At 37.5% G+C, this 27,335-nt stretch overlaps 2 protein-coding genes across 3 annotated transcripts; both read left to right on the plus strand.

Moving 5' to 3' along the window:
- The first annotated feature begins 487 nt into the window (after positions 1 to 487).
- mns1 (meiosis-specific nuclear structural 1) lies at positions 488 to 5,561 on the plus strand. Of its 2 annotated transcripts, none has more exons than XM_017458351.3 (10): positions 488 to 673; positions 2,855 to 3,079; positions 3,173 to 3,300; positions 3,389 to 3,491; positions 3,599 to 3,828; positions 4,036 to 4,252; positions 4,409 to 4,516; positions 4,663 to 4,920; positions 5,081 to 5,206; positions 5,276 to 5,561. In XM_017458351.3, the coding sequence occupies exons 2-10, from the start codon at positions 2,861 to 2,863 to the stop codon at positions 5,384 to 5,386; spliced, it is 1,500 nt and encodes a 499-aa protein (XP_017313840.1). In that variant the 5' UTR covers positions 488 to 673; positions 2,855 to 2,860; the 3' UTR covers positions 5,387 to 5,561. The 2 variants fall into 2 exon arrangements, with proteins under 2 accessions (XP_017313840.1, XP_017313838.1); XM_017458349.2 differs by lacking the exon at positions 488 to 673 and adding an exon at positions 1,445 to 1,594.
- Positions 5,562 to 16,295: 10,734 nt separating this feature from the next.
- Positions 16,296 to 24,577, plus strand: tph1b (tryptophan hydroxylase 1b). The gene is made up of 11 exons (XM_017458363.3): positions 16,296 to 16,420; positions 17,493 to 17,627; positions 18,074 to 18,257; positions 18,351 to 18,451; positions 18,570 to 18,637; positions 18,757 to 18,953; positions 20,715 to 20,850; positions 21,206 to 21,332; positions 22,062 to 22,157; positions 22,336 to 22,469; positions 23,579 to 24,577. The coding sequence occupies exons 1-11, from the start codon at positions 16,331 to 16,333 to the stop codon at positions 23,751 to 23,753; spliced, it is 1,443 nt and encodes a 480-aa protein (XP_017313852.1). The 5' UTR covers positions 16,296 to 16,330; the 3' UTR covers positions 23,754 to 24,577.
- The last annotated feature ends 2,758 nt before the right edge of the window (positions 24,578 to 27,335 follow it).

Raw genomic sequence — 27,335 nt, forward strand, 5'->3', positions numbered from 1 at the left:
TGTCCTCTTAAGGTAAAAAAAGGTTTATTACAGAAAGATGGTTAATACAGGACAGAATAAAGCAGGATAGGATAATGAGAGCGCTCTGAAGCGTTTGTGCTGAACCACTACTATAAATATGAAACGCAGAGCATGACACACTTCTGTGTACTGTTATGAAGCGGTTTGAGGCAGTTCAAACAGGCTTTGTTTCAGGGTCTTAGACATTCTGTACTGACCTAAGTGGCATGACATGACCTTCTTAGGTGTTATCCTCTGATGAGAATGAAACGGAACAAGAACAAAACTATTACAAAGTAAAAATGAATGATTTCCCTCACATTTCCCCCATTTTATCATTACAAAATATGATAACTACTCTCAACGCAATACACGCATTCCTTATATCATTGACTCCCTTCCACACAGACCGCAATACACAATGGCTTCATAAAATTCTAATTCTAAATTCTTGATGATTCCTACCAGTCAGTGGTAAGGATGCATAGGTCTTTCACTCTGCACAACAAAAGGCAAACTGCCTGCATGTCAACACAGGCTTCAGGGTGAAAATTTCCTCAAGCGTCCTCCGGTTTGCTAATTATCTAGAAAAGCTGAAAAGACTCGCGCCTCCCAGCCAGGAGACGCCAATTGTTGTGAAATTAGACAACACTCGCAGACTCATCCTCTAAAGGTAAAAAAAAAAAAAAAAAAAAATTAATGAAAAAGGTTTATTATGGAAAGATGGTTAATACAGGATAGAATAAAAGCAGGATAGAATAATGAGAGAGCTCTGAAGTGCTTGTGCCGAACCACTACAATATATATGAAACGCAGAGCATGACACTTCTGTGTACCGATAAGAAGCAATTTGAGACCGTTCAAACAGGCTTTGTTTCAGGATCTTAGAAGATGTACAAATGAAACTTGAACAGAAGAACATGTTTGTGTCTCTGTATGCAGATAAACATTATGTAGTAATGTAAGTCACATGACATGGACTTCTTAGGTGTTATCCTCTGATGAAAAGAAACAGAACAAGAACAAAACTATTACAAAGTAAAAATGAATAATTTCCCTCACAAAAATATTTACATTTCTGTGATGGTTTCTATTGTTTTTTTTTGTTTGTTTGTTTGTTTGTTTGTTTTTGCGGGGGGGGTTCCCAGCAGGGATGGTTTGGTTGGTTTCATCATATGTGGTTTTCTTTTAAGTGTTATTTAAGAAAATGTACCTCACTCGTTGATGAGAGAAAACAAAATCTAAGAATATAAACACACGTCCCTTTACAAGGATTCCTGGTAAATCAGTTCATAAACACCAAAAAGAGCTTTCTGGAAGCTCTTCAGAAGGAGTGAAAATGAATAGCAGTGTAAATATGGCGCTATTTATTCACACCAATGAAAACCCTACACAGACTTTTGTACTGACCAATTACTATCGAGTATGCTGGCAAGGAGGGACACTCTTGTTTTCTATGGCAACGACTTACAAACAAATTTGGGGGGTAAGAATGGTGTTAGGTATCTGGCGGTTTGTTGGAACCTTTAGCGAAACGTTTCTGCTCCACACACGACTGCACTGACTTGAGTGACCAATTCTTCCGGCTAGCATGGTAAATAACACCTTTATTTCTGAGTAGGAAGAATAATTATTTCATTATTAACCGGTACATAAGCTTTGAATTGAATGCAAACGTTCACGACAGGCTATCTTAAATGCTAGGTAGTTTACCTAGATGTTAGCATTTCTTAACATTTTTTTTTTTTTTTAAACCCTCGTTTTTAACATCGCGATATTTGGCGATATTTAGCCTGGAGGATAAAAAAAATAATATACATTTAACAGCTAGTTAAACAACTTTTCTCTGAATGAACACTCTGTAAACAAAGTATATTTTTGTGAATTTAGCAGAGGGCACCACAACAGGGGTACTTTTTAAACGAGGCAGGCGAAATAACACGAATTTTATTTATTAATCCAACGATGGAAAAAACCAACAACAACCAAAGATTATCCTGCGCATGCGCAGTCTAAGGCGTTAGTGCATGTGATAACAGGTTGCTTAGTTTAGTAGTAACAGATTACATGTAATCTGGATTATATAAAAAAAAATTCGAGTTTTTGTAATCAATGTAGGAATAAACACAAGCAATAAGACTTTGTTTGCAATAGAGATGTATATGAATTAATTCATCTTCAGTGTGTATATATATATATATATATATATATATATATATATATATATATATATATATATATATATATATATATATATATCTTATTCTGATGGATCTACAGCCTATTCTGGAAACACTGGGTGTGGTTCTGTAATGAGATGGTCTATGGAGTTTCCATTTAAAGCAGTCCATGTCTACTATTGATGTAGAGTACAATATTGTATATCAAAGTTGAATGTACATGTCTTCCATTTGAACCGAAGTTTAATTAAATTGAGGAGAATAGTGTTGGTTTTATTATCTAGTTATGAGGTTATGTTTATTTCATGTATTTAAAAAAAAAAATTGTGAAAGGTTCAATTATTTATTGAAATGTACTTTAATAATTGGTTAAATAAAACTACTGTTATTAAGGCATTAGATTATTCTACACCAAATAATTTTTCATAATTAAAAAAAAAAAGGCATTTAGATTAGATAAAGTCAAACAGTAACAATAGGGCCCAGTTTTTCAGAGAATTTAATCCAGATCAGAATGATCCGGATTTGAAAATCCCATGTTTTGCTATCCACGATCAAGTAATCCAAAGTGGTTTTTCAAAGCAACACTGGATTGGATTACCCAATTCATTTGTTGTATTTATGAAAGGCTTGACTTGAACAAGCCTTTGGTTTACTTTGGCATTAATTTCCAGGCCAAAATGAGCCAGCAGCGCAGCATGGCGCACAGCTTGCACGAGCGTACACTTGCAGAATTCAGGCGACAGGAGGAGAGACGTGAGGATCAGAACAGATATGTGACCAAAGAGAAACAGATTGAGGCCAATCTCAAGCATGAAGAGAGAGCCGAGATGAGAAAGTATCTGCGCACGATGCAAGACGAGGAGTACGAGAGACAAATGGAGGAAGCTTACTTGAAGGTTTGGTGTCGTCTTTCTTTACAGTGTTTGAGGGTTCAGTACATACTGTATGTTTTTTCTGAATGTCGGCTTTAGCCCACTTTGTTTTCATAGGCAGAGCAGGACAGGATGTACAAGGAGAAGCTATTGGAGCAGGAGGAGAGGATGGCAAAAGAACTGGCCCGCATAAGTTATGAGAAAACTCGAGATGAGAAAATGAGGCAGCACATCAAAGAAAACAGGTGCACGGTGGTGAATAACTACAGCATGGATTTCGTCGTCATTCTGTGTAGTTCATTTATCTTTTGCCTACATTGTATTCATTTCTAGTGTGGAGATTCGCGAGTTAGAGGCAAAGCTCAAGTCTGCTTACGTAAATAGAGCGAGAGCAGCACAGATAGCTGAGAAGGAGGCCATGAGGTGTGAGGCCATGGTGAGTGCTAACTTTCTGATCTACAGTACATCAGAAGTCCTTAAAAGACGAAAGAAATGTTTAAAATAGTAGACATGACCTATTTATTCTGACGTGTTGTATTTCAGAAGGAGCAAGCTGATATTGCACGCAGTAGGAAGAGTGAGCAGGAGCGAGCAGCCATAGAGCAGGAGAAGCAGGATCAGAGGCGCTATGAGGAACTGGTTCGCTATCAGCAGGAACTGGAGAAGCAGCTGGAGGAGAAGGAGAGGAAGAGACAGGAGTCCTATGAGGAGTTCCTCAAGGAGAAACTCATGGTGGATGAAATTGTGCGGAAGATATATGAGGAGGATCGCATGTGAGATGATGTTTAGTTTATTTTCTAAACAAATACGATAATATTTTGATTGTCTATAAACTGATATACATTTTTAATATTCTTCTCTCACTGGCTGGTTCACTCGGATTAGCAGTTAGTTTAGCACATTATCAGATATGAAGATTTTTGTTGTGGATTGTAGGGCTTGTGGGGTTTGACTTTAATAGGGAGTGTTTTGTTTCGCAGGAAGCAGGAGCTCCGGCTTGAAATGGTCACGGCCACACAGCGATACATTCAGGAGTTCAAAAGGCAGCAAGCAGAGTGGAAGCGCCTGGAGCGAGAGAAAATGGAGGAGGAGAACAGGCGCATTTTGGAGTACACCAAATACCAGGAGAGGAAAGAAGAGGACAGGATGGCTAATGCTAGACAGAGAGAGACAGCTAAAGAGAGCCTTCACAAGTTGGTGTGTGACTCTTCTGAATAAAACTTAACATTTCAATCTTAGGACATTACAGACCACAAAATGTTAATCCTCAAGCTTGTCAGTAAACATTCTGTGTTTAGAAATGCACATTATTGATGAATGAATTCTGGATAAATCCTTTGTTTTCCTTTTTAGCTAGCTGAGAAGATGGAAGTGGAACAGAGGCATCGTGAGGAGATGGACCGTGTCCGTGAGGAGCTCTATCTTGAGGAGCAGGAAGAGTTTGCCAGACAGAAAGAACTCGTGAGAATCAGTCTTTCAACTCTACTAAAAAGCAAAGCCATGTATCAGTTCACTCAAGTTTGTCAATTTAACAGTTATGCTAATGTAAAGTAGCCCTACTAAAGGACACTAAAGGTTCTTTAAAAAAAAATTTTTTTTCCCTACAGGAAGAGATGGAGCGGAGAATCCGTCAGAGGCTGGAGCTGCAGCAGACGTGCCAGGAACAGCTGGCCTTCAAACAGCTGCGCCGTCAAGCCGAAAAGGACGAAGAGGAAGCGTTCAGGTTCACGATGTTGGCCAAGTTCGCTGAAGACGACCGCATTGAGCAGATGAACGCTCAGAAGCGCCGCATGAAGCAGCAGGAGCACAAACATGCTGTGGAGAAGCTAATAGAGGAGAGGAGGCAGAAGTACCTGCTTGATAAGGTGAAACTTCAATCATGGATAAGCTACTAGGTTGCTTCCACAGTCCTACAGAGATGTAATGCCGGCTTGTCTGATATGAGACCTGATTATTGATATAGTTTAGATATCTAGGAAGGTGTGATATTTTAGAAGGATGTGTTCATCTGTGATCTGTGTATAGGAACGAGAGGCGGAAGAGCGAGCTTTGGAACAGGAGAGAGAAACTCTGCGCCGACAGATCATCGAGGAGGAGCGACTGAAGCTCCTCAAGCTCCATGCTACAAAGCTGTTGGGGTACCTGCCAAAGGTAGACACCACACAATCTCTTAATTAGAAATTTCAGCAGTTTGTGTGACTGTGATTCTTTTTTTTTCAGGGAATTTTCAGGGAGGATGATTTGGATCATTTTGACGAAAACTTCAAGAGCAGTTTCCGGAAACGTCATTCTGACATCTCCGGGGAGGGAGGTGGAGATGCTGAGCAATAACTCGTATCTACTCGTGACCACTAGATGGCAGACATGATTGATTTTTTTCTGGTTTATTTCAATTGATAGTTCTAAGAAAGATTCAAACCAGCTTTTTGCATTTTTAAAAACCCATAAACCAGTTGAATAATCTGTTCAAGCCTTAAATAAAATTACAAAAACACTACAAGCAGAACCCTGAAGCAGGATGCTTATATTTGAAATCCTTTTACTTATTTAAAACCAGCATTGAAATTATATCTAGTGTGATGATCATATTCTTTGAGGAAAAAAAATTGAGATATTCTTCTTTTTTTAATGGATATATATATATTATATTATATTATATTATATTATATTAAATATATATATATATATATATATATTATATATATATTTGAGACCAAATTTTATAAATCAGTGCAATATTTTGAAATCATATAGAATGCATTTCACTACAGATTCAAGGGGAAGTAAATGTGAAAGTGACTAGGGATAATGATAAGTTTGGGATCTTCTTATGTCCAGGTGATGTGACTTTTAGTATTTAAAATATGCATCCTGACTTGACCTGTATCCTCTTACAGTAAGTAATCAGGCAGTTCAGAGCTTCTGCTTATAACTTTACTACCAATTTAGCCAGGGTTAGGGTAAGGTTAGGTTACTTGCAATATAGCAAGCATCTAATGATTGAAAAACAATATCTAGATAAACCTGAGGCATTTTGGAAACAAGTGCTGTGGACCGATGAAGTAGAAATGAAACTCTTTTGCCTCTATGTTTGGAGAAAGAAATGAGCATGGGGCACAGGAAGCACTGCACCGTTAGGTTTCAGTAAATATCAGCAAACTCCAGAAGCAAATGCTGTAGTCCAGGGGTGTCCAAACTACGGCCCGCGGGCCAACTGCGGCCCGCGGTCCAGTTTTTATTGGCCCGCGGCAAATTCTGAAAATATAATTGAATATGGCCCACACAAGAAGCTTGAGCTCGACTCTGTTGCACTTCTCAGTTTCAACACTAGATGGAGCCAGCCATGGAAACGGTGCTTCTCAACCGTTACCGCTACTAAACAAAAGTAAGCAAAGAAAAACTTTTACCGCGAGTCACCATAAATGGCAGCACCCAAAAAACGAAAAATAGCCAGTGAGTGTAGAAGATTTCAAACACGGTGGGAAAATGAATATTTTTTCAAAGAAATCAATGGAAAGTGTGTCTGTTTGATTTGCAATGAAGATGTTGCTGTGATGAAAGACTATAATGTCCGTCGGCACTATGAAACCAAACATCAGAGCTACACATCGTACACCGGTGCCGAACGAACACAGAAAGTCAAGCAAATGGCGGCTAGCCTGCAAGCTCAACAACAGTTTTTTTCGTGCTAACAAAATACAGGAAAACGCCACAACAGCAAGCTATGAAGTCGCTAAACTTATTGCCGAGCACGACAAACCGTTCTCAGACGGTGGTTTCATAAAGCAGCGCCTCATCAAAGTCACAGAAATAATGTGCCCGGAGAAAGTGCAGGATTTCAACAACGTGAGCTTATCCAGAAATACAGTGGTGCGAAGAATCGAGGACTTGTCAGCTAACTTGAAACTTCAGCTGAGAGACAAAGCTTGTGCTTTTGATTTTTACTCGATAGCATGCGATGAGAGCACAGATGCTACAGACACTGCGCAGCTGTTGATTTTTTTTTTTTGCGGGGAGTTGATGATAATTTTTGCTGCACTGAGGAGCTGCTTGATATGATAAGCCTAAAAGGCACAACGACGGGTAGAAATGTTTTTGAAGCTGTGTCAGAGGCAGTTGAAAAGATGGGGCTTAAATGGGACAAGCTCTGTGGAGTAACAACGGATGGAGCTCCGGCCATGACGGGCGATCGTAAAGGAATGGCATCGATGGTGTGCGCCAAGGTAAAAGAGAGCGGAGGTGAGGCTTTTAGGATGCACTGTATAATCCACCAAGAAGCACTGTGTGCCAAGACTGTCCAGCTGGGCGATGTGATGAACACTGTTGTAAAAACTGTCAACATAATTCGAGCTAGAGGACTGTACCACAGAGAATTTCAAGCTTTCCTTTCTGAAGTGGATGCTGAATACGGGGATGTACTCTACCACTCTGAGGTGCGCTGGCTGAGCCGCGGCTATGTGCTGCAGCGGTTTTATTCGATGAGATCAGAAATCGATCAGTTTATGAAAGAAAAGGGCCGACCTCTTCATGAACTGAGTGACCCTCTGTGGCTAGCCGACCTGGCATTTTTAGTTGATCTTACTCATCATCTGAATACACTGAACAAGAACCTACAAGGCAAAGAACAGCTGGTGCCACACCTGTATGCGCACATGAAAGCCTTCTGTGTAAAGCTCCGCCTGTTTGAGACGCAACTACGAAGCTTTAATGCTGCACACTTCCCTGCGCTGTCTGAAATCAAGTCTGCTTTTCCAAAGGCTGACCTTTCTGCTAAAAAAGGAGAAATATGTGTCTGTGATTGCATCTCTCGTGACAGAATTCAACCAGCATTTCCAAGATTTTTCTGTCATTGAAAAACAAATCAAGCTGTTCTCGACCCCCTTCCTGGTGGATGCAGAAGAAGTGGAAGAGAGTCTGCAATTAGAACTGATTGAAATGCAATGCGATGATTCTCTGAAGAGTCAACATCAGCTTCTCTCCCTCTTTGACTTCTATCAGAGTTTGGATAGTGCCAAGTTTCCTCTGATGAGACGCCACGCAAAAAGAATGATGAGCCTGTTCGGCTCAACATACATCTGTGAACAAGCATTTTCTGTGTTAAATCAGAACAAAAGCAGATTGAGAACCAGAATGGCTGCCATGTCTGTGAAGTCCTTCGTGTCTCAACCACAAACTTTCTCCTGACATTTCAGCCATCCTTCAATCCAAAGGACAGCATCACTGCTCCCACTGAGTGCAATGTTCTTCACATTATAGGTGAGTTAGAAATAGACACACTGTTACGACCCCCTGTGCCACCTACAGGCCTGTTCGTTCCAGTGCACGGGCAGTGCAGTTCCAGTTATTAACCTGACTCTTTGCAAACACACACAACTGACATTGTATTTAATTCATGCCACACTTTTTACTTTAATAATAAACAGTTCTTTATTCATTTTAAATTTTAAACCCTAAACTGTTTGTTCGTATTCATGTGTCAATATTTCACCTCTAGTGTGTGGCCCGGCCCTTTGTTTATTTTTCTGTATTTGGCCCTCACTAAAAAAGTTTGGACACCCCTGCTGTAGTCAGTCAAGAACCTGAAGCTGAAAAGGGACTGGCTTGTACAATGACAGGACAATGATCCAAACCAACATGCAAGAGGGCTCAGAAATATTTCAGGACCAGAAATGTTCTGCAAGGAAAAGTGAAAATTCATTAAACAAGAACAGAAAGACTCCTAGCTACAAGTGTGGTATCTACCAAAAGCGGTGTTATTAAATACTGACATAGTACTTATGGGGTGCAAAACCTTGGAAAGTCTACTATTTTTTTTTCTTTCTATTTTTGGCTTATCAAAGGCTTATCAAATCTAAATTAATTGTTTTGTCTTTTCACTTTATCAACTAAATATGTAATATGGCCAGGAGTGCTCAGGTAAGTCCCTGTGAATGAACTGTTATTAATAACGTATTACCAAATGCACATTAATATAAACCTGCAATTTGCCTTGCAGCTGGGACTATTTTCAACACCTTCTGAACAATCTGATTTGAGAATTTAACAGTACTGTTGTGTAAACATTCATAGTAATTAAATTGGTTGACTTCTCAAGAACAATATTCGTTTCTATAGCAGTCAGTACTCATAAGTTAGCCAGTTAATCTTCTTCCAAAAGTGAACACAGCTCTGCAGCTTGACCGAATCTGACTAGGAGCAGGTTCATGATCATAGTAGGATCTAATCAGATGTGATGGTTCATGCACAGCCCTTGAGCCTTGAGCATCCTCTCAGCTGTCAGTCATACCGAACTTCACAGACCCTGTCTGAAGTCTATTAAGAGACTCTGGGTTCCTCTGCAAATATTTGCTGTTTTCATCTCTGTTGATGTTTCTGCATCATGTCAGATCCTTCTAGGGTCTAAGTATAGTAACCAGACCTGTTCATATGGGTAAATAATACCAAAAATTGAGAGGAGGGAAGGGAGTCATTATGTCATTCATGCAGGAGTTATCGAGATGACAGCTGAGACAGATGACAGGTAAGAATGTGTAAACATAGGCATACAGAATACCACACTCAAGTTCACACCCCAGATGGCTGTATAAACACTCAGAGCTACTGGAAAGTCTTTTAGTCATGCATGAGTGTCTCAGTACGTTATATATTGTATAACGATGGAGAAGATATGACTTTAGGTGTCATTTATATTTAACCAACAAATAAAATAATAATGTGGTTTCCAAAGGTCGATCGAAAAAGAAAATAATGTGAACTTGTTATTATCCTTACGGTGCCAAGCATTGACTCAGTTGTGATTCAGCCCTACTTTGTGAATTAGTGTTTCCTCTACATTTCCAAAGCAATTTATAAACTTTCTAAGGGAATTGTTCATAGTTGGTATCACAAAGTGGGATCTGGTACATGACTGAATGATTCAAACTTGGTACAAATCAAGTCTCTTAAGCAAAGCCCACTGAACACACCAAGACATAATTCAAGCTGACATCGGTTTCCATTGCAGAGTTTCTTTGACTTACCTGAGAAGACAGATTACAATGATGCGTATAGGAATGACCAGGGGTTACACTGAGGGATCACCAGAGACCCTTCTGAGATATCTAAATTTTAATGTGCCTTACTGTCCTGCTCTCTTGCAGTGCGCTCCTGTGAGTCTGGTGTTTGTAGAACATTGCTACAGTAATGTAGATGTTAATGGTTCAAAACCCCAGAACAAAATTAGATTAGAAAGCAGAACATTATACTCAAATCATATTAGCTTTACTAGAAACTGTCTTAGTCTGTCTTAGAGATTAAGACAGACTCCATAGTCAATGTAATTATCACATCATACATCTAATTGCATTTGCATGTAACATGTAATAAATCTGTTGTATTATATACAGTATGTTTATCTGTATTGTCAAGGTTAAATGACCTAGTAATATTCAATCCATTTATAATATAAATAATATATTTAAATCCAAATTAAATCAATTCTATGATGATACATAATCCTTTTAGAATGTCATAATGTTTAGTACTAATAGTTATAGTTATTTATATATTTATAGTTTATATATAAACAAGTTTTTTTCAATTATGCTTATTTTTTATTTATCTTGTTTTGTTAAGTATTAATCTTTTTCGCTTTCTGTTATAAAGCCATCTTTTTTTATTTGACATTTAACCCATTGACATCTATTTCACACCTATTGTAAATATTCCTTTGACCATGACGACTCTCATTTCACCCTAAATGAGCTTCCTTGACCAGAGGATACTTTATATCTGCAAAACAGCCTTAGTGCCTGCCTTATGTCTGTTTTATGATGAATTCAGTTAAACTGTGAAAGGATTCTGAAGATCTGATGTATACACAGCATAATAATTTCTCTGTAGTTTTAGGTGTCATATTCTGTAATGATAAAAGATGTGATGGAATTTATAAATTTTTACTTTGCAATAGTGTTGTTCTTGTTCATCAGAGGATCATGCCTAAGAAGGTCATGTGATGTCATTTAGATCAATACAGAATGTTTATCTGCTTACTGAGACACAAACATGTTCTTCTGTTAAGAGTTTGACCCTGAAACAAAGCCTGTTTGAACTGCCTCAACCTGCTCCTTATCGGTACATAGAAGTGTATCACTCCCTGCACTTCATATATATAGTACATGTTCAGCACAAGCACCCCAGAGCACTCTCATTCTTCTATCCTGCATTCCTCTTTCCTGTATTCATCCTTCTGTAGTAAACCTTTTCACCTGAGAGGACAAGTCTGCGAGTGTTGTCTAATTTCCATGACACAATTTACACCATCTATTTTTTTTTTATTATATTTTACATTTTTACCACATATTTTGGCATCTTAACATGTGTAAATATTTGTATTAACATAAAAACTGAGACAAACAGAACAAGTTTGTCTCAGATGAGTCCCTGAACAAAATGGAGGGACACACACACACATAGTTACCTGTACAAGTGCTTGCCAGACACTTAATTAGGAGCTAATGATAACGTTAGCTAACGTTAACGTTATCATTAGCTCCTAATTAAGTGTCTGGCAAGCCAACATTAGCTAGAGTTTGTTTCTTCTACTTTTATACGATTTCTGATTACTGGTCTATAAGTGAACTAAATGGAAATCTCGTTGAGTTTGCAAAGTTTGCCAATGTCAAATATGTGATGTTACATCAGTTATGTTAACAGTCTTTTGAATAAGAGAACAGCTAATATTAGCTAGCTAATTAGCTAAAGTTAGACAAGAACCTGCCTCCACACAGCAAAATCCCCAGTGTTGATTTAACACCTTTAAGCAGTTCTTAAAACTGTTACTCCTGAAAGTACAAGTTCAGACACTTGTAAAAGAATAGAACACTGTTTTGATCAATTAGGTAATCCTTGTTCTGCATTAAACAAGTCAAAGAGTCATAAATATTATGATGAGAAATGGGAAATAGTTGAACCTAAAGAATGTGTTCTTGGGGTGAGAATGGATTTGCACAGAGATAGAACTACAGGCAGTTTCCCGTAACGGACAAGTGCATGTATGTACCCATTTTGGGTACACTCATATCCATATTCAAAAACAGTCAAGTTAGAGAGAGCTTTTTACAGGACAAAGAGAGTGGAATTGGAGTTTACAAAGACATTAATGATGGGTCATATTTCCAAAACCATGCACTATTCTCACAGCAAAAGCACGCTTTACAGATTCTACTCTATTATGACGATTTTGAAACTGCTAACCCTCTAGGTTCCAAGAGGGGACTCCACAAACTTGGTTGTATCTATTTTACTCTAAAAAAAAATCTTCCACCCAAGTGTAACTCTGTACTGATTAATGTGCATCTTGCAGCTCTATTCTACACGGAAGATCTTAAGACATATGGTTTTGATGTGATACTAAAGCCCCTTATTGATGACCTGAAAATCTTAGAAACTGAAGTCATACAGCTTCCTTGTTTTGAACAACCATTGTTTGGCTCAGTAATTCAAGTAACAGGTGATAATTTGGCTTTAAATGGCTTGCTCGGATATGTGGAATCTTTCAGGGCAACTCATTTCTGTAGGTTTTGTTTAATTAGTAAGGAAGAAGTTCAATCTATATTTACTGAAGATCATTCTGGGTTAATTTTCCATTCCAAAGAGGTTCATACTGAACATTGTAAGGCACTAAATGAAAATCCTGAACTGCGGTCAATATATGGTGTCAAAAAGTCATGTGTGCTTAATTCATTACAGTATTTCCATTGTACTGAGAATTATGCTGTTGACATCATGTTTGATCTGCTAGAGGGTGTGGTACAGTATGAACTTAAACTGTTTTTTGAGTACCTTGTTAAACAGGACTATGTCTCTTTGAATACATTGTCAAATAGGATACAGAGCTTTAATTATGGTTACGCAGACTGTAAAAACAAACCAAGTGGGTTAAAAAATGGATAAGAGCAAACACCTGGGTTTGAATGCCATACAGTCATGGTGTCTTCTGCACAACACTCCACTGATATTTGGTGATGTCATTGAAAGGAATAACAATCACTGGAACTTTCTCCTGCTTTTGATACAGGTTGTCAATATAGTGTTCTCCTACACCATAACTGATTGGATGATGTGTTACTTAAAACCTATGATCTGTGATCACCATACTCTATTCAAAGAATTGTTTCCTGACAAGAGGTTGATTCCCAAGCACCATTTGATGATGCACTATCCAAGATGCATAAAAAAATTGGCCCTCTTATCCATATGTGGTGCATAATGATTTGAAGTGAAGCACCATATTTTCAAAAGCTGTGGCAAAAATTTCAAGAATCTCATTAAATCATTAGTAAAGCAACATCAACATCAGTTGGCATTTAACTATGAAAATTATTGTTTTAGAAGGTTTGAATTTGGTCCTACATCAAAAACCATCTGTAACTTGCAAGATGGGGAAGAACTCAGACAGAGATTATATTTAGAAGCCTGTTTGAGTGTTACAAGTACAAAGTGGATCAGACATTATGGTACTGAGTATCAGGTTGGTTTGTTCGTATGCACTGGATGTACCTATGATCTCAGTGTGTTCAAAAAGATCTGTGAGATAATAATATATGAAGAGAGTGCTTTCATAATTTCCTGTAATGTAAAAATATTGTACTATGTTGACCAATTCAATGAATATCGTATAGAAGATGACCAAATGGATGAGTTTTCTGTCATCTCTGTGAACGAACTGACACATTTTAGGCCATTTGACAAGCAGTGCTATAACGAGAATGATCAAAGAGAGTACATAGTGCCCAATTGTTACATTTAGAAAGACTTGACCTGAGGGGTCAGTAATGTTAACGCCCTTGAAAAAAATAAAACTATTATAAAGCAATCAACTTGTTTTTTTTTCTTTATTTGCCTTTTAGATTTGTAATCATTTAAATATCATTTTAATTGTGAAGTAGCATATTAACACTTTACAGTGTTAATATGCTACATATGCTTCATAGTATGCAATTAACACAGAGTTAATGAATTACTCATAGGAGAATAAATTTCTAACACTACACACTGGTGTTGAGCAACTAACACAGACACTTTAAAAGTGTTGGCATGAACTCCAATAGAGTTGATTTGTTTCTGTGGATTTTGCGGTGCATATATATATATATATATATATATATATATATATATATATATATATATATAGAGAGAGAGAGAGAGAGAGAGAGAGAGAGAGAGAGAGAGAGAGAAAGAGAGAGAGAGAGAGTGTATATGTGTGTGTGTGTGTGTGTGTGTGTGTGTGTGTGTGTGTGTGTGTGTTAAATATTTGCACCCGTTTTAATGATGTATGATCTTTAAGGCATGTTTTTGTTTCAGACACAAATATAAACAATGAAGCCGATGGATCTGGATGAAATTATATGTATGAAGTTGACTCTTATACAGTTAGTGAGTATATATTAGATTCTTGGTAGCGTACATAGGCCTATAATATTAGATCACATTGCTTTGCATTACATTACATTATTAACATTATAAAATCTGGGGATTTTGTTTGTCATATTCTGAGGAAACCCTTATAAATTGGCTGTTATTCCCCTAATAATCAGGTGCAAACATGCTCTATTTCCAGCCCTGTAGGTGTTTCACATCAATGAAGCAGAGACTTTGGAGCATTAGGAAGGAGTGGAAGTGTGGGAATGTTGAAATAAAATATAAGCCATGGGTTTACAGCAGCGACTCATTATAGCACACTTTTGGCTTGATTACTGCAGGGGTGAGCTCGTAAAATGCCATTGCTCACAACTACCAGATCATTATTATTATTATTAATACATTAAAGCGGGCTTTAATTACTTTCCATCTTCGCCCACTGGAACAACTTAGATGAGCAGGACTCAATCTGAATTTATTTCTCGGCAGGTTTGATAGGGGGTTTCCTGTAAAGAGTGACAAGTAAATACCTGTCCTTCACCATAACCTCATTACAGCTTGTGGGCCTGTTTGGTTATGTGCTTTTTTTGCCATCAGTCTTTCAGCAGGCATTTTGTCCGGCGAGGTCACTGGTGAAGTTCACTGATCCACACCACGTCATGGAAAAACAGTGAGGAGACATGACCACAATAAAATAAATGTACCTGCTAACTAATGCCAAGGTCTGTCAATGTGTGTGTTGGTTGGTAAAGTGCCTTCATGTCCTCCTCCATGTCCATATTTCAGAAGGAATATCTTAATATGTAGAAATTTTTATGTAGTCCAGTGTTCATACAGTAATAGAATATGTTGATGATGAACGTTTTGTTGATGATGATGATGATGATGATGATGATGATGATGGACAGGATTTCTTCATATCCGGTTATATCCGGTTATTGAAATTTGATTTATTAATGCCATGAATAAGTGTGCTACAAACCGTTTTATCGCTGTGTAACTTAGCATGACAAAGATCTAAACTAATAAAAATACGTGTCCCAAATTTCATGTCATTATAATAGTTTTAGTAAGCTTTAGCTTTTAGTTTATGGTATAAACATTTTTCCTTCACATATAGATAGTCAACACTGAGAATTTTATAATGTATCAAGTTCTGTGGTATTTGTTTTATTAATAAGAAAGAAGCTTATCCACAAGGTGGAAATTTAAACACATCTAAGTTCATGTTAGTGTAATTAGGCATACAAATAAAAAATTATCAATTTCATCCAACATAAGGGACTTTTCTTGAAGGAAAATGGCATTAAGTCACCCTGCTCAGGTTTATAATGATCATATCAGCCAAGTACAGTTTTCCAAGCACTATATTTCATTAATTATATCAGCATGTGCTGCTTGTGTTATTTGCCCTAGGTATTTTACTAACTAATGGAAATGTGCTATATCTTATGGCTGTTCTTGTGTAGCTCAGTAAGGAGGAAAATGTTTGTGTTTTTCTTCTAAGAGTCATTATTTAAATAGGCGTTGCAGAGGAGTACAAAAATAAATCAAACAGCCACCATCTTCAGGTGTTAAACTATAAAGGTTTATGTAAAAGCATTTTCCAAAGAAACATTTTATTACCTTATTATTATAATGAGTACCGTGTCGGGTTAATCAGCCTACACCACTCTTGATCATTATTTTCCGTGTCCTTTCCCAGTTCTTTAATCAGCACACGGGGTGAGTCTCGCAACACCGGCGTGCTCGCGCATGCGCGCACATGCCCCAATCCAGTCCCGCGCGCTCGATAAATACCGCGTCGCGCTGAAGTCCTGAAGACACGCGCCATCTCGGTCACGCGTTCACGCGCCGCTCTCACTGTTAGATGGCATGTTTTCGACTAAGACAAACGGACCACGCCGAGGACGCTCTTTTGACTCCATTCATAAATATCACGTAGAAAATCAACACAACAATGAGGTTAGTGGATTTTTTCGTATATATATATATATATATATATATATATATATATATATATATATATATATATATATATATATATATATATATATATTATTCTATTATTAAATTATTATTAAATTATTAAAATAACACTATTGACCTAATACAACTATTTAACAAAAAGACAACTGATTACACATCTTGTCTTTAATAGGATCTACTAAGAGAGACTTAGTTACTTAGTGAAATTGAATGAACCACGGTATAATGGTCATGGAATGTGGACCAAACTTAGACCTCTGATTAGACTGAGATCGCTGTCCACAACACAGTGCTGAACTTCCTCCCACGTGCCAATATACAGGGTTTTAACCTGAATCAATAGTTCTCTGATCCAAGTGAACATTGGAATCTACACCAAAAAGAAACTTAATATTACTTCGAGAACCTGGATATTTGCATATAATATTTGAAACTTGAGCATAAGACCACATTCTGTATACATTCAACCCTGCATTATTTCAAGAATAATTAAAAAGATTTAGTTATGTATCAAAATTATTCAATACTGAATCATATTTTCACTTGCAATTTCTCCAGACTTTGAAACTGTATCACCAAAGTAATGGTGTGTCAGATAAATGCAGCGGAATATTATTTAAGAGTAAGTAGTTTCAAAATGACTAAATAAGTAAATAATGGAAACGCTAAAAACAGAAAAACACAAATATTCAGAAATGTTGTCAGTAAAGCAATGTAGTACTTGTATATAGTTTATTATCCCCACCAGTGCACATTTATTATTGTCACAGCAGGCTTTTTTTTTGTCAGCCTTGACCAAATTTATGTCATTTTGTCCAGGGATGTTACATTGTTACAGTGCTGAACAGTGCCAACATAAACATAAGTCATAAAACATTTTATTTATGTAATGGTGCCGATATGTCTGGAGTTTCACAACAGCTTATAATGAAAGGCTGTAACTGAGTAGAGAGATGTATGTATCATTATATAAATGTCAATGATTTCTTATTTGGAACTGTATTATGGTAATAAACTTCCCTACTGTGTTGTGTCCTTTTGTCTAAAGATGAATAAATCCACATTTAATCATACTAACGAGAACCAAGACGATTCCCTGTCCTCCAAAAGAGAACATGCAGCAATTGTCTTCTCTCTGAAGAATGAAGTCGGTAACCTTGTAAAGGCATTAAAACTTTTTCAGGTATACATAACTGTTTTTTTTTCCTCTTAGCTAAGATCTGCTGCTAATTTCACATTTTCTCTGAAAATAATTCATAGTATTTACTCTCAGTACTTTACAATGTTGGTGGGGTGGTACTCTTATGTGTCTGTCACCTGGAAATGCAGATATAGTGTACCTTTAAAAAATATTTATATATTTGCTCCATAATTAAAGCTTTGACATGCTATGTACCTTTCTAGAAAAATGATACATATTAAAGATACAAAAGGTGTATTCTTGATAATACCACCCCAGTGACAAGGAATGGTACAGTTTAGTATCCTTTTTTCTGAGCATGTGCAGTACATTTATGTGCATTTCTTCTGAAATAAATGAACAGTAAAAAGATAAGACCTATAGAGCTAGGTAGAGTTTCAGATTGTTGCATTTGTTCCTTTTCCCATTCATCTAACATTCCCAACCAGGAACACCATATCAACCTTTTGCACATTGAGTCCCGGAAGTCCAGGCGGCGTAACTCTGAGCTGGAGGTGTTGGTTGACTGTGACAGTGAGAGAGAGACGCTGAACAAAATCATTCAGCTTCTGAGAAAACAAGCAAACATCATCACCATGGACTTACAGGACAGACAGAGCACAACTGAAGATGGTATAAGTCTTTTCTTTTTACACTAGAATTAATACCTCATGGTTTAACAGAGCTTCTATATGATGCAGTTTTACCTGTTACTGGTTTTTGTAGCTATCTCAGAAGAGCCCTGGTTCCCCAAAAAGATCTCAGATCTTGACAAGTGTGCTAATCGTGTTCTGATGTACGGTTCCGACTTGGACGCTGATCATCCTGTGAGTGGTCCCCCCCCGAGTGCTTTTGTAACAGCCCTGTTTGCTTCATCAATTCCATTATATCTGCAAGCCTTAGAGCTCGGAATATAACAGCCGTATTTATCTGATCTTGTCTCAGGGATTTAAAGACAGTGTCTACCGTAAGAGAAGGACGTACTTTGCTGACCTTGCATTGAATTACAAACAGTAGGTCACAGTTTTTCATATTTCCATAATCTGTAAAGTAATCAAACTATACTGTATATCACTCAGCCTTTTTTTCTGTTTCACGTTCATTTCTTGCTCGCTCCCAACCCGACCTGAAGTGGAGACCCGATCCCACGTGTGGAATTCACAGAGGAGGAGGTGAGGACGTGGGGCGTGGTGTTCAGAGAGCTGAATAAGCTCTACCCTACACACGCGTGTAGAGAGTACCTGCGTAACCTGCCTCTGCTCACACAGCACTGCGGCTACAGAGAAGACAACATCCCTCAGCTGGAGGATGTATCCCGCTTTCTCAGAGGTAAGACGGGGATTCCCTCATCATCAATTCTGCATTATATTTCAGCTGACAGTTTGGAGATTATAATACAATGATAAAAAAAAAAATAATTACAATACAGACCATGGTCCTGTTGAAGTCTCAAATCCGATTGGTTTGAAATCGGTTTCATTTTTTTATGTTATTATTTATTATTTTTCTTTAGCAGCAGCTCTGACAGTAGTTCGGGCTGTAATTCAAAACACAGGTTTATATTAATGTCCTCGATCTAATACGTTATCGTTTCTATAGTAACCACTCATTTCAGAGAATGGCACACATTGCATAATCTAAATGGTGCACTTATATAGCACTTTACACTGTGTCTCATTCACCCATTTACACACACACAACAACTGTAGCAGAGCTGCCATGCAAGACGCTAACTTGCCATCAGGAGCAACTTGGGGTTCAGTGTCTTGCCCAAGGACACTTCGGCATGTGGAGTCACGTGGGCTGGGAATCGATCTGCCAACCCTACGATTAGTGGACAACTAAACTAGGCTGTTTATTAAGCCTAATAAACACTGTGTCTAATAAACATTGTGAAAAATGTCTAATCGTAGATATGGTGAAGCTTACTGTTAGGAGATGTTTATTTATGAAAGGAGTCTCCAGTGTTAGCATTTTATGATGGTCATTTATTTTTCCGCCATGGGAATGTCTTCAGTACAGAAGACTTTGCAGTTTCCAGCTTTCCTTGTAACATGACAAGCTGTTTTGTTATTGTTTTTTTTGTCTTTTTAACTTACATACTGAATTAAACAGACACTGGTAAGAGAACAGTTTTTATAGCTGCAATCATAATTGATAACAAGAACTAACTTGTGTACGATTCACAACGTTAAATATAACTATAAATGGTAAATACTATAATATGTCATTCATTAATGCATTAAAAATGGTAAATTTTGGTTTACAAATTGACAGAAATGAAACACTTCAGGACATTTAATAGACTTAAGATACATTTAAAAAAAAAAAAACTTTAAAACAATCAAAACAAAGCATCAAAACAACATATCGAAAAAGTGAAAAACAGGAACAATTTAAACAGACATAATTACCAGGCTTTTGAGTATCTGGTTCATTCCCAAACCTATAGATTACTGGCTGTGTGGAGTTTTGCATGTTCTCCTTGAATCCACATAAATTTCATCTGAGATCTCAAGCTTCCTCTGGGTTCTCTGGTTCCCTCCTACCTCCCAAAAACATGCAGATAAGTATATTGGTGACTCTAAACTGCTCCTAGGTGCAAATGTGTGTGCATTGTGTCCTCTGATTGACTGGCATCAAATTTATTGTGTAGTTCCCCCTTTTGCCCATCTTGAAGTGCTGACACATAAAAGGAAAATGCAATTACTGCAGTTGGAGAAGGAAAGAAAGAAAGAAAGAAAGAAAGAAAGAAAGAAAGAAAGAAAGAAAGAAAGAAAGAAAGAAAGAACAGGATAGGAGGAATGTTATGTCCTCAGTCCTCTCCAAATTTGTATCCGTTTTATCATGTGCATAGACTATTGTGAAAAGCTAATGACCTTTAAGCTTCAAAGAAATTGTAAAGGTCATTAGCTTTTCACAATAGTCTATGCACATGATAAAACACAGATATAAATTATAAAACAACAAATGTGAGAAATGATGTTTTCCCCTAAAAGTGCACATGACTCTTGATACTGTATAACTGTGTGTGTGTGTGTGTGTGTGTGCATGCCATTTCATGTCTATTTGCTTGTGGTTTTTTTGTAGAGCAAACAGGCTTCATAATTCGCCCAGTAGCTGGATATTTGTCACCCCGTGATTTCCTGGCAGGTCTGGCATTTCGTGTGTTCCACTGTACTCAGTACATTCGTCACAGTTCTCATCCACTCTACACACCTGAGCCGTGAGTATGACATCATACATCATACATCAACTCTCTGGTCTGGTGGTTTGTCCTTGGTCTGAAACAACAAACACATCACCAGGTGTTGTTTGTCTCTATAACCTTCTCACCATGTCATCTCATCTCAACACAATAAGCAGCTATCAAAGTGCCTATTCTTTGTCTTATTGATGTTGGCTTGATGTCTGTTTATTTTATGTAGCATCATTCTTTGAAGATTAATAAGACTTAGAATTCATTTCAAATAATTTTTCTGTAATCTTCAACTATACTAGATTTTACTTAAGCATCAGCCTTGACCATCATGCAGTGCTTTATTATCACTTTATTTTTGTTGTGGTATTTTGTGTTACAGGGACACATGTCATGAGCTGCTTGGTCATGTGCCCTTGCTGGCAGAACCAAGTTTCGCTCAGTTCTCTCAGGAGTTAGGCCTGGCTTCACTGGGGGCCTCTGATGATGCTGTACAGAAACTGGCAACTGTAGGTCTTCTGTTACTCAGAGTTATAGTCACATCAACATATCACATTAACAAGTAGTCCTAGCATTGCATGGTGGTACAGCAGGTAATGTTGGGACACTCCAGTTTTCTCTCATGGGTGTATTTCTGCCTTCCGTTCTGTATCCATTGCAACCCTGATCAGGATAAAGTGGTTACTGAAGATGAACGAACAAACACAGATAACTTATTAGTGTGTTTGATGATCTGATCTTTCTCTGTGTGGACTGGTGTAAGTGTACAGGAACTAAATGTTACAAGAACTGAAAAGTTCCTGTCACATTTTTTAAAAAAATTTCAAGTTCCCGAGGGTAATATATGAACCTAATTTCATTAATCAGGGTCAGGGTCATAGGGGATTTGGAGCTTATCCCAGGAACACTGGGCACAAGGCAGGAATACATCCTGTATAGGATGTCAGACTATTGCACAGCACCATGCGCACACTTTTATATACTCATTCACAACTAAGGGCAGTTTAGCATATCTAGTCCTATTGGCATGTTTTTGTGAGGTGGACAGAGACAGTAACCTGAGTTTAGGATTGAACCAAGAATCCTGGAGCTGTGAGAATGCAACACTGCCAGTTGTACAACCATGAAGCCCTAGCCTGAAAATAATCTCTGTAAAATAAATGTGAATATTACCAATATACAATCTGGGCCATGAACATACAGAAGAACATAAGGTTTTATTATATGTTTGATTGCAGTGCTACTTCTTCACGGTGGAGTTTGGCTTGTGTAAGCAGGAGGGCCAGCTTCGAGCATACGGGGCTGGTCTTCTCTCATCCATCAGTGAACTTCAGGTAGCTAACTCATACAAATTTAAAGTATATAGCCTTAACAAAAAAGAAAGCAGAATAACAACCAATGGAGATGCAGACAACCAGTATGTTTATTAAGTTTTAAGAGTGATACAAACATTATGAATATATTATGAATTACAATTTAATATTACATAATGACAATGAGCTTCTTTTACAGCACGCACTCTCAGGCAGCGCCAAAATCCTGCCTTTCGATCCTAAAGTGACATGCAGACAGGAGTGTCTCATCACCACCTTTCAGGAGGTCTATTTCATATCCGAGAGCTTTGGGGAGGCCAAGGTTAGAATGAGGTATGTTAATGAGAAAAAAATTTCCCTTTAATTTAATCATCCTGAAACTTTATTTTCAGAATGTAAACATATCAAAAAGAATTGGATTTACTAATGGAACCAATTTTCCACTGGTTCTGTAAATGTCTAAAGCTTTTAACTGAGACAGTGAAAATAAATAAAAGATGTATTGATTGATGTAAGATGATAGATGTGGATTGGAGATCTTTCATTAACTTTTTTTTTTCAACTTTTGCAAGAATAAGCACCGGACAGAGCCTTTTTTGATATTTTGTTAAGTGCAATAAATGAATTTCAAATTTAATAATAATAATAAATCATTCAACTGTATTATACCAGTTACACCACATTAAGATTATTTCTAGATATTATTCATTTCTAATGTATACTATTAAGCTAATTTTATCTCCTTACTATTAAAATACATGTTTTTTCAACTTTTATTAAAAATTGCAAAAATATGCAATATATAATTAGATAAATAAGTGCTCATTTGATTATCACCATAGTCCATTTTCAATAAATTGATTTATTTTATCTTTCCATCCATCCATCCATCCATTTTCTGTACCGCTTATTCTTACTGGGTCATGGGGAACCTGTAGCCTATCCCAGGGGGCATGGGACACAAGGCAGGGGACACTCTGGATGGGGTGCCAATCCATCACAGGGCACAATCATACATACATTCACCATACATTCATACACTATGGACACTTTTGGACATGCCAGTCAGCCTACAATGTATGTCTTTGAACTGGGGAGGAAACCGGAGTACCCAGAGGAAACCTCCAAGTTGATGGAGAACCTACAAACTCCGCACGCACAGGGTAGTAGTGGGAATCGAACCCACTGTCCTACCCAGTAGTCAGACTCTCACATAACAGTTTATAAAAATTGCATAGTTTTATGGATAAAATGTATCATCTATATATGGCTCATGCATATTGTTTTAAGAAATAAGTGTTCCAGAGATTCCATATGGAGCAATTTAACAACCTGTTGAACCGCTGCCTGAAAAACACTACATTTGTTATGTCTGTTTAATAAAGTTGTGCTAAAAGCAACTATTTATTTCACATTTGTAACTCATCACATTACCTCCACAGGGAATTTGCTAAGACCATCAGGCGGCCATTCACTGTGCGCTACAACCCGTACACACAGAGTGTGTGTGTGCTGAGGGATATGCCCAGCATTAACAGCGTGGTCGAGGAGCTCCGACATGAACTGGACATAGTTGGAGATGCACTTCAAAGGCTCAACAAATGTATGGGGGTCTAAAATCACAATGCACTGCCTATATCAAGGGTCAAACTTCAGTCCTGGACGGCCACAGCATGGCAGAGTTTAGTAAGCTTAGACGGTTTGATAAACAGCTAATGAGTTAAACTGCACATTCTCTACAGTGTTGTGACCACGGTGGGCTGGAGTATATGATCATTGGCTTAAATCTTGTCAATTATCTTTCACATTGCAACTGCAAATCATTTAGTCACAACCATGTTTAAGACATAGCATCTCGTTTTCTGCACTGAAAAATCAATGCCGATTGAATGCCAGCATTACGCGCCTCATTGAATATAAATACACTTCAGTAAATGATGCACACTTGTCCCAATCAATTAATGCCATTAATTCTCTCTAGTAGATTCAGGCCATTTTTACATCAGTTTGATGTACTAATTAAATAAACACAAAACTGGTCAAAGCCTGAAAGAATACATTTATATAGAGAAGACATGAATTAGCCTCACACATATCTCAAACTATTAAATGACAGTTTATATAAAAGATCTTTTTTTTCTTTTTAAATGATACATTATTGTAATTATATAGAGATGATATGTTGTTTGTTCTCATTCCTGCAGTGTTTGGGTTAAAAAAATATATTCAATTCAAAATTCAAAATATCTCAAATATATTGATTTAAGTGATCATATGTTTACATATATTCATGTGTGTGAGAGAGAGAGGTATATTCTTTAGATAATGAATCCATTCTCATGTATTGGTGAATATTAATTGGTAAATATGATTTTGTAAGTTATCCTTGTGGTCTGTTGAAGTTCTATGTAAACAATACAGAATAAAAAAAAGACATTAGAGCATCATATCAAGTAAAATATTTAGAAATAAAAAATAACTTTTGACCTGGATATAATGTTTATTTGCCTTTGAGCTCTCTCAAATAGCCTTGACATTTAGTTGCAGCTTATCATATGGCATATAAAAGTGAGAGAAACAAAGAAAGACACCAAGCTTGGGAGAGTTTGCCAAATAACACACAGACAATCAAAGTTCAAATGGCAAGATCTCTCATTTGTTCCAAGAAAGGCAGAATATATACTTAGACAGTGGGTTAACTATTGATAGGCTATGTGGAAGGGCATATTTGCATGAAACAAGGTATTTAGGGGGGGGGGTTCACAGAGAATGTGGTCTATTGATGATTTGTTATATGGCATGTTTTTGAAATGGTTCACACGTCATCACATTTTAAACTTTATTACACGTGTCTGTTCCTCCAGGGAATGGTCAATGAAAAAGAGGAAGATAAAAGTATCGGGGCATTCACCTCCTACCATGACAGAGAACCCATCCAACTCAAAACCCCGCTGCAGCATCCGCTAGAAGTAGACTAGGATACTATATGCACCTTTTGACCACCAGGTGGCACTAGCGCCTCTTGTGTTGAAAATCTTCAAGTAATGAACCCTTTATAAATATATGTATTTTTAATGGATAATCTCATTGCTATAGGATGTACTAGTATTTTGTAATATGATTATTTCTTTTATTTAATTATTCCAAAATATGACTAGATTTAATTTTTTTTAAATAAATATCCAACGCTTAATTTAATCTAATAGAGCCCTTTTCATACCAACCAATACTATCCAATAAGCAGAACTGGCAGTATATAAATATGGTAATGTCAAAGTACACCTGGTGTTTGCCCAGGTGCATTGTGGGAAGTATGCAGTGTGTTCCAATCGATCATTTACCTGTCTCTCTCTTTTTTTAAATGAACACACATCCTGGGAGGAAATCACTTCATCATCCTACATGACTCCACCCATTACTTACATATTAAAGTTACCATCAGTATATTATTCATACATAACACTCCTCACTGCCCCCCCCCCAAAAAAAAAAAAAAAAAAACAGAATGTCCTCTCTTCTTTTCTTGTTAACACGAAATAGTTCAAATCGGTTACTGAACTAAATCGAAATAAAGAACCTGAAAGAACAATGAAAGTCACATGTAGTTATATATATATATATATATATATATATATATATATATATATATATATATATATATATATATATATATATATATAGTTTATATATATAAGACTGGGTCTTGTAGGTGGACAGCATTCTGTACTTGACATGGACTCTGAAACTGTTATACTGGAGCCCTGTTTCTCTCAGTTTTGTATCTGATTAATGTTTTCAGTCTCTCCTTCCACTGGTGTAAGTGGTGTGTCCACGCTCACTTCTGGAAACACTGGAGAGTCTAAACAAGTAGTAGGTGTGGCAACAGAACACTCAGCTTCCACGACAAATCCAAACAGCTGATCCAAATGTCTTTTCCAGATAACATTGTCAGATGTTTGTACAGTGTATGACACTGGGCCGGTTTGAGTGATCACAGTAGCTGGTACCCACTATAGTTGCATGCAGGAACATTTAGACTGCCCTGGATGGAAGAGTCTACTTTTTGCTTTCATGTCTCTCCTGTGAACTTGTTTTTGCTGCTGATGAGTTACCGCCTCATTCACTGTAGAACGTCTCAGTAAGTGAAATCCAGAGCACAACGAATGCTTCAACATGAGAAAAGATGGAGAAACCTCTCTTTTCCAATGTTTGGTGTTTCTGTATAACAACAGGAAATCGTTCAGGCGCTGGTGAAAACTCCCTTGACTTTGTGATGTCTTTAAGGCGTGTTTGATGGTTTGAACCATTCTCTCTGTGAGACCATTAGTGGCTGGGTGGTAAGGAGCTGACTTAATATGTTGTACACCACAACATTATAAGAACACAGCAAAATCTTGTAAAGTAAACTGTGGACTATTGTCACTAATGAGCCGTTCAGGATAGCTGTTCTAGTTGTAGAATGCATAACAGCAACCTCAAGCCACTTGCTGTGGGTGTCCACCACTATTAACAACATTTTACCTTCGACTGGCCCAGCAAACTCCACATGGACACGCTGTCAAGGGGTCTCTGGCCAGTCCTATGGGTGTAATGGGACCAATTGAGGTTAATTTCTCACTTGCTGGCAGGATGGACATGACTTTGCCTTTCGTTCAATGTCCCCCTGCAAACCTGGCCACCAGAAATATCTCAGTGCCATTTCCTTCATTTTAACAATACCACAATGGCCCACATGGAGCAGCTATAGGACCGTTTTCCTCAAAGATGCGGGTATGATCACTCTTTGTCCCCAAAGAAGACACCCTGAATGAATTGACAATTCATTCTGCCTGGATAAGTATCACTTCAAGTTAGTATTGTCTTTAGGAACTTTTCCGTCTTTCACCATTTCCATGACATCTGACAGAACTGGATCATTCTGTGTGCACCTTCTCACCTGCATTGATGTCATCGCAGCCATCTTGACTTGCTCGAATTAGGAGTTGTCTTTCTGCTTTCTCTTTGAACATGTCATGGGTAATGGTAGTCTAGATATACCATCTTCGTTGCAACTCTGCCTTTCGATATCTTATTTCATACACCCATCTTTGCATTAGACTTGTTGCCAAAGAGGGGATACCTGTGTGCGACCCAAGGATGGTGGTTAAAGGCCTGTGATCAGTTAGCAGTAGCAACTCTCTGCCAAACAGGTATTGGTGA

The sequence above is a fragment of the Ictalurus punctatus genome, chromosome 27 (assembly GCF_001660625.3).
Source record: "Ictalurus punctatus breed USDA103 chromosome 27, Coco_2.0, whole genome shotgun sequence".
In the NCBI taxonomy this organism is placed as follows: Eukaryota; Metazoa; Chordata; class Actinopteri; order Siluriformes; family Ictaluridae; genus Ictalurus; species Ictalurus punctatus.

Excerpts from the sequence above, each read along its gene's own strand:
- mns1 (XM_017458349.2), top strand. Across the intron at positions 4,921-5,080 it reads AGAAGTACCTGCTTGATAAG|GAACGAGAGGCGGAAGAGCG; the intron begins GTGAAACTTCAA and ends ATCTGTGTATAG. Across the intron at positions 5,207-5,275 it reads TGTTGGGGTACCTGCCAAAG|GGAATTTTCAGGGAGGATGA; the intron begins GTAGACACCACA and ends TTTTTTTTTCAG.
- tph1b (XM_017458363.3), top strand. The coding sequence starts at position 16,331 with ATGTTTTCGACTAAGACAAACGGACCACGCCGAGGACGCTCTTTTGAC. Across the intron at positions 18,258-18,350 it reads ACAGAGCACAACTGAAGATG|CTATCTCAGAAGAGCCCTGG; the intron begins GTATAAGTCTTT and ends TGGTTTTTGTAG. Across the intron at positions 22,158-22,335 it reads CATCCATCAGTGAACTTCAG|CACGCACTCTCAGGCAGCGC; the intron begins GTAGCTAACTCA and ends CTTCTTTTACAG.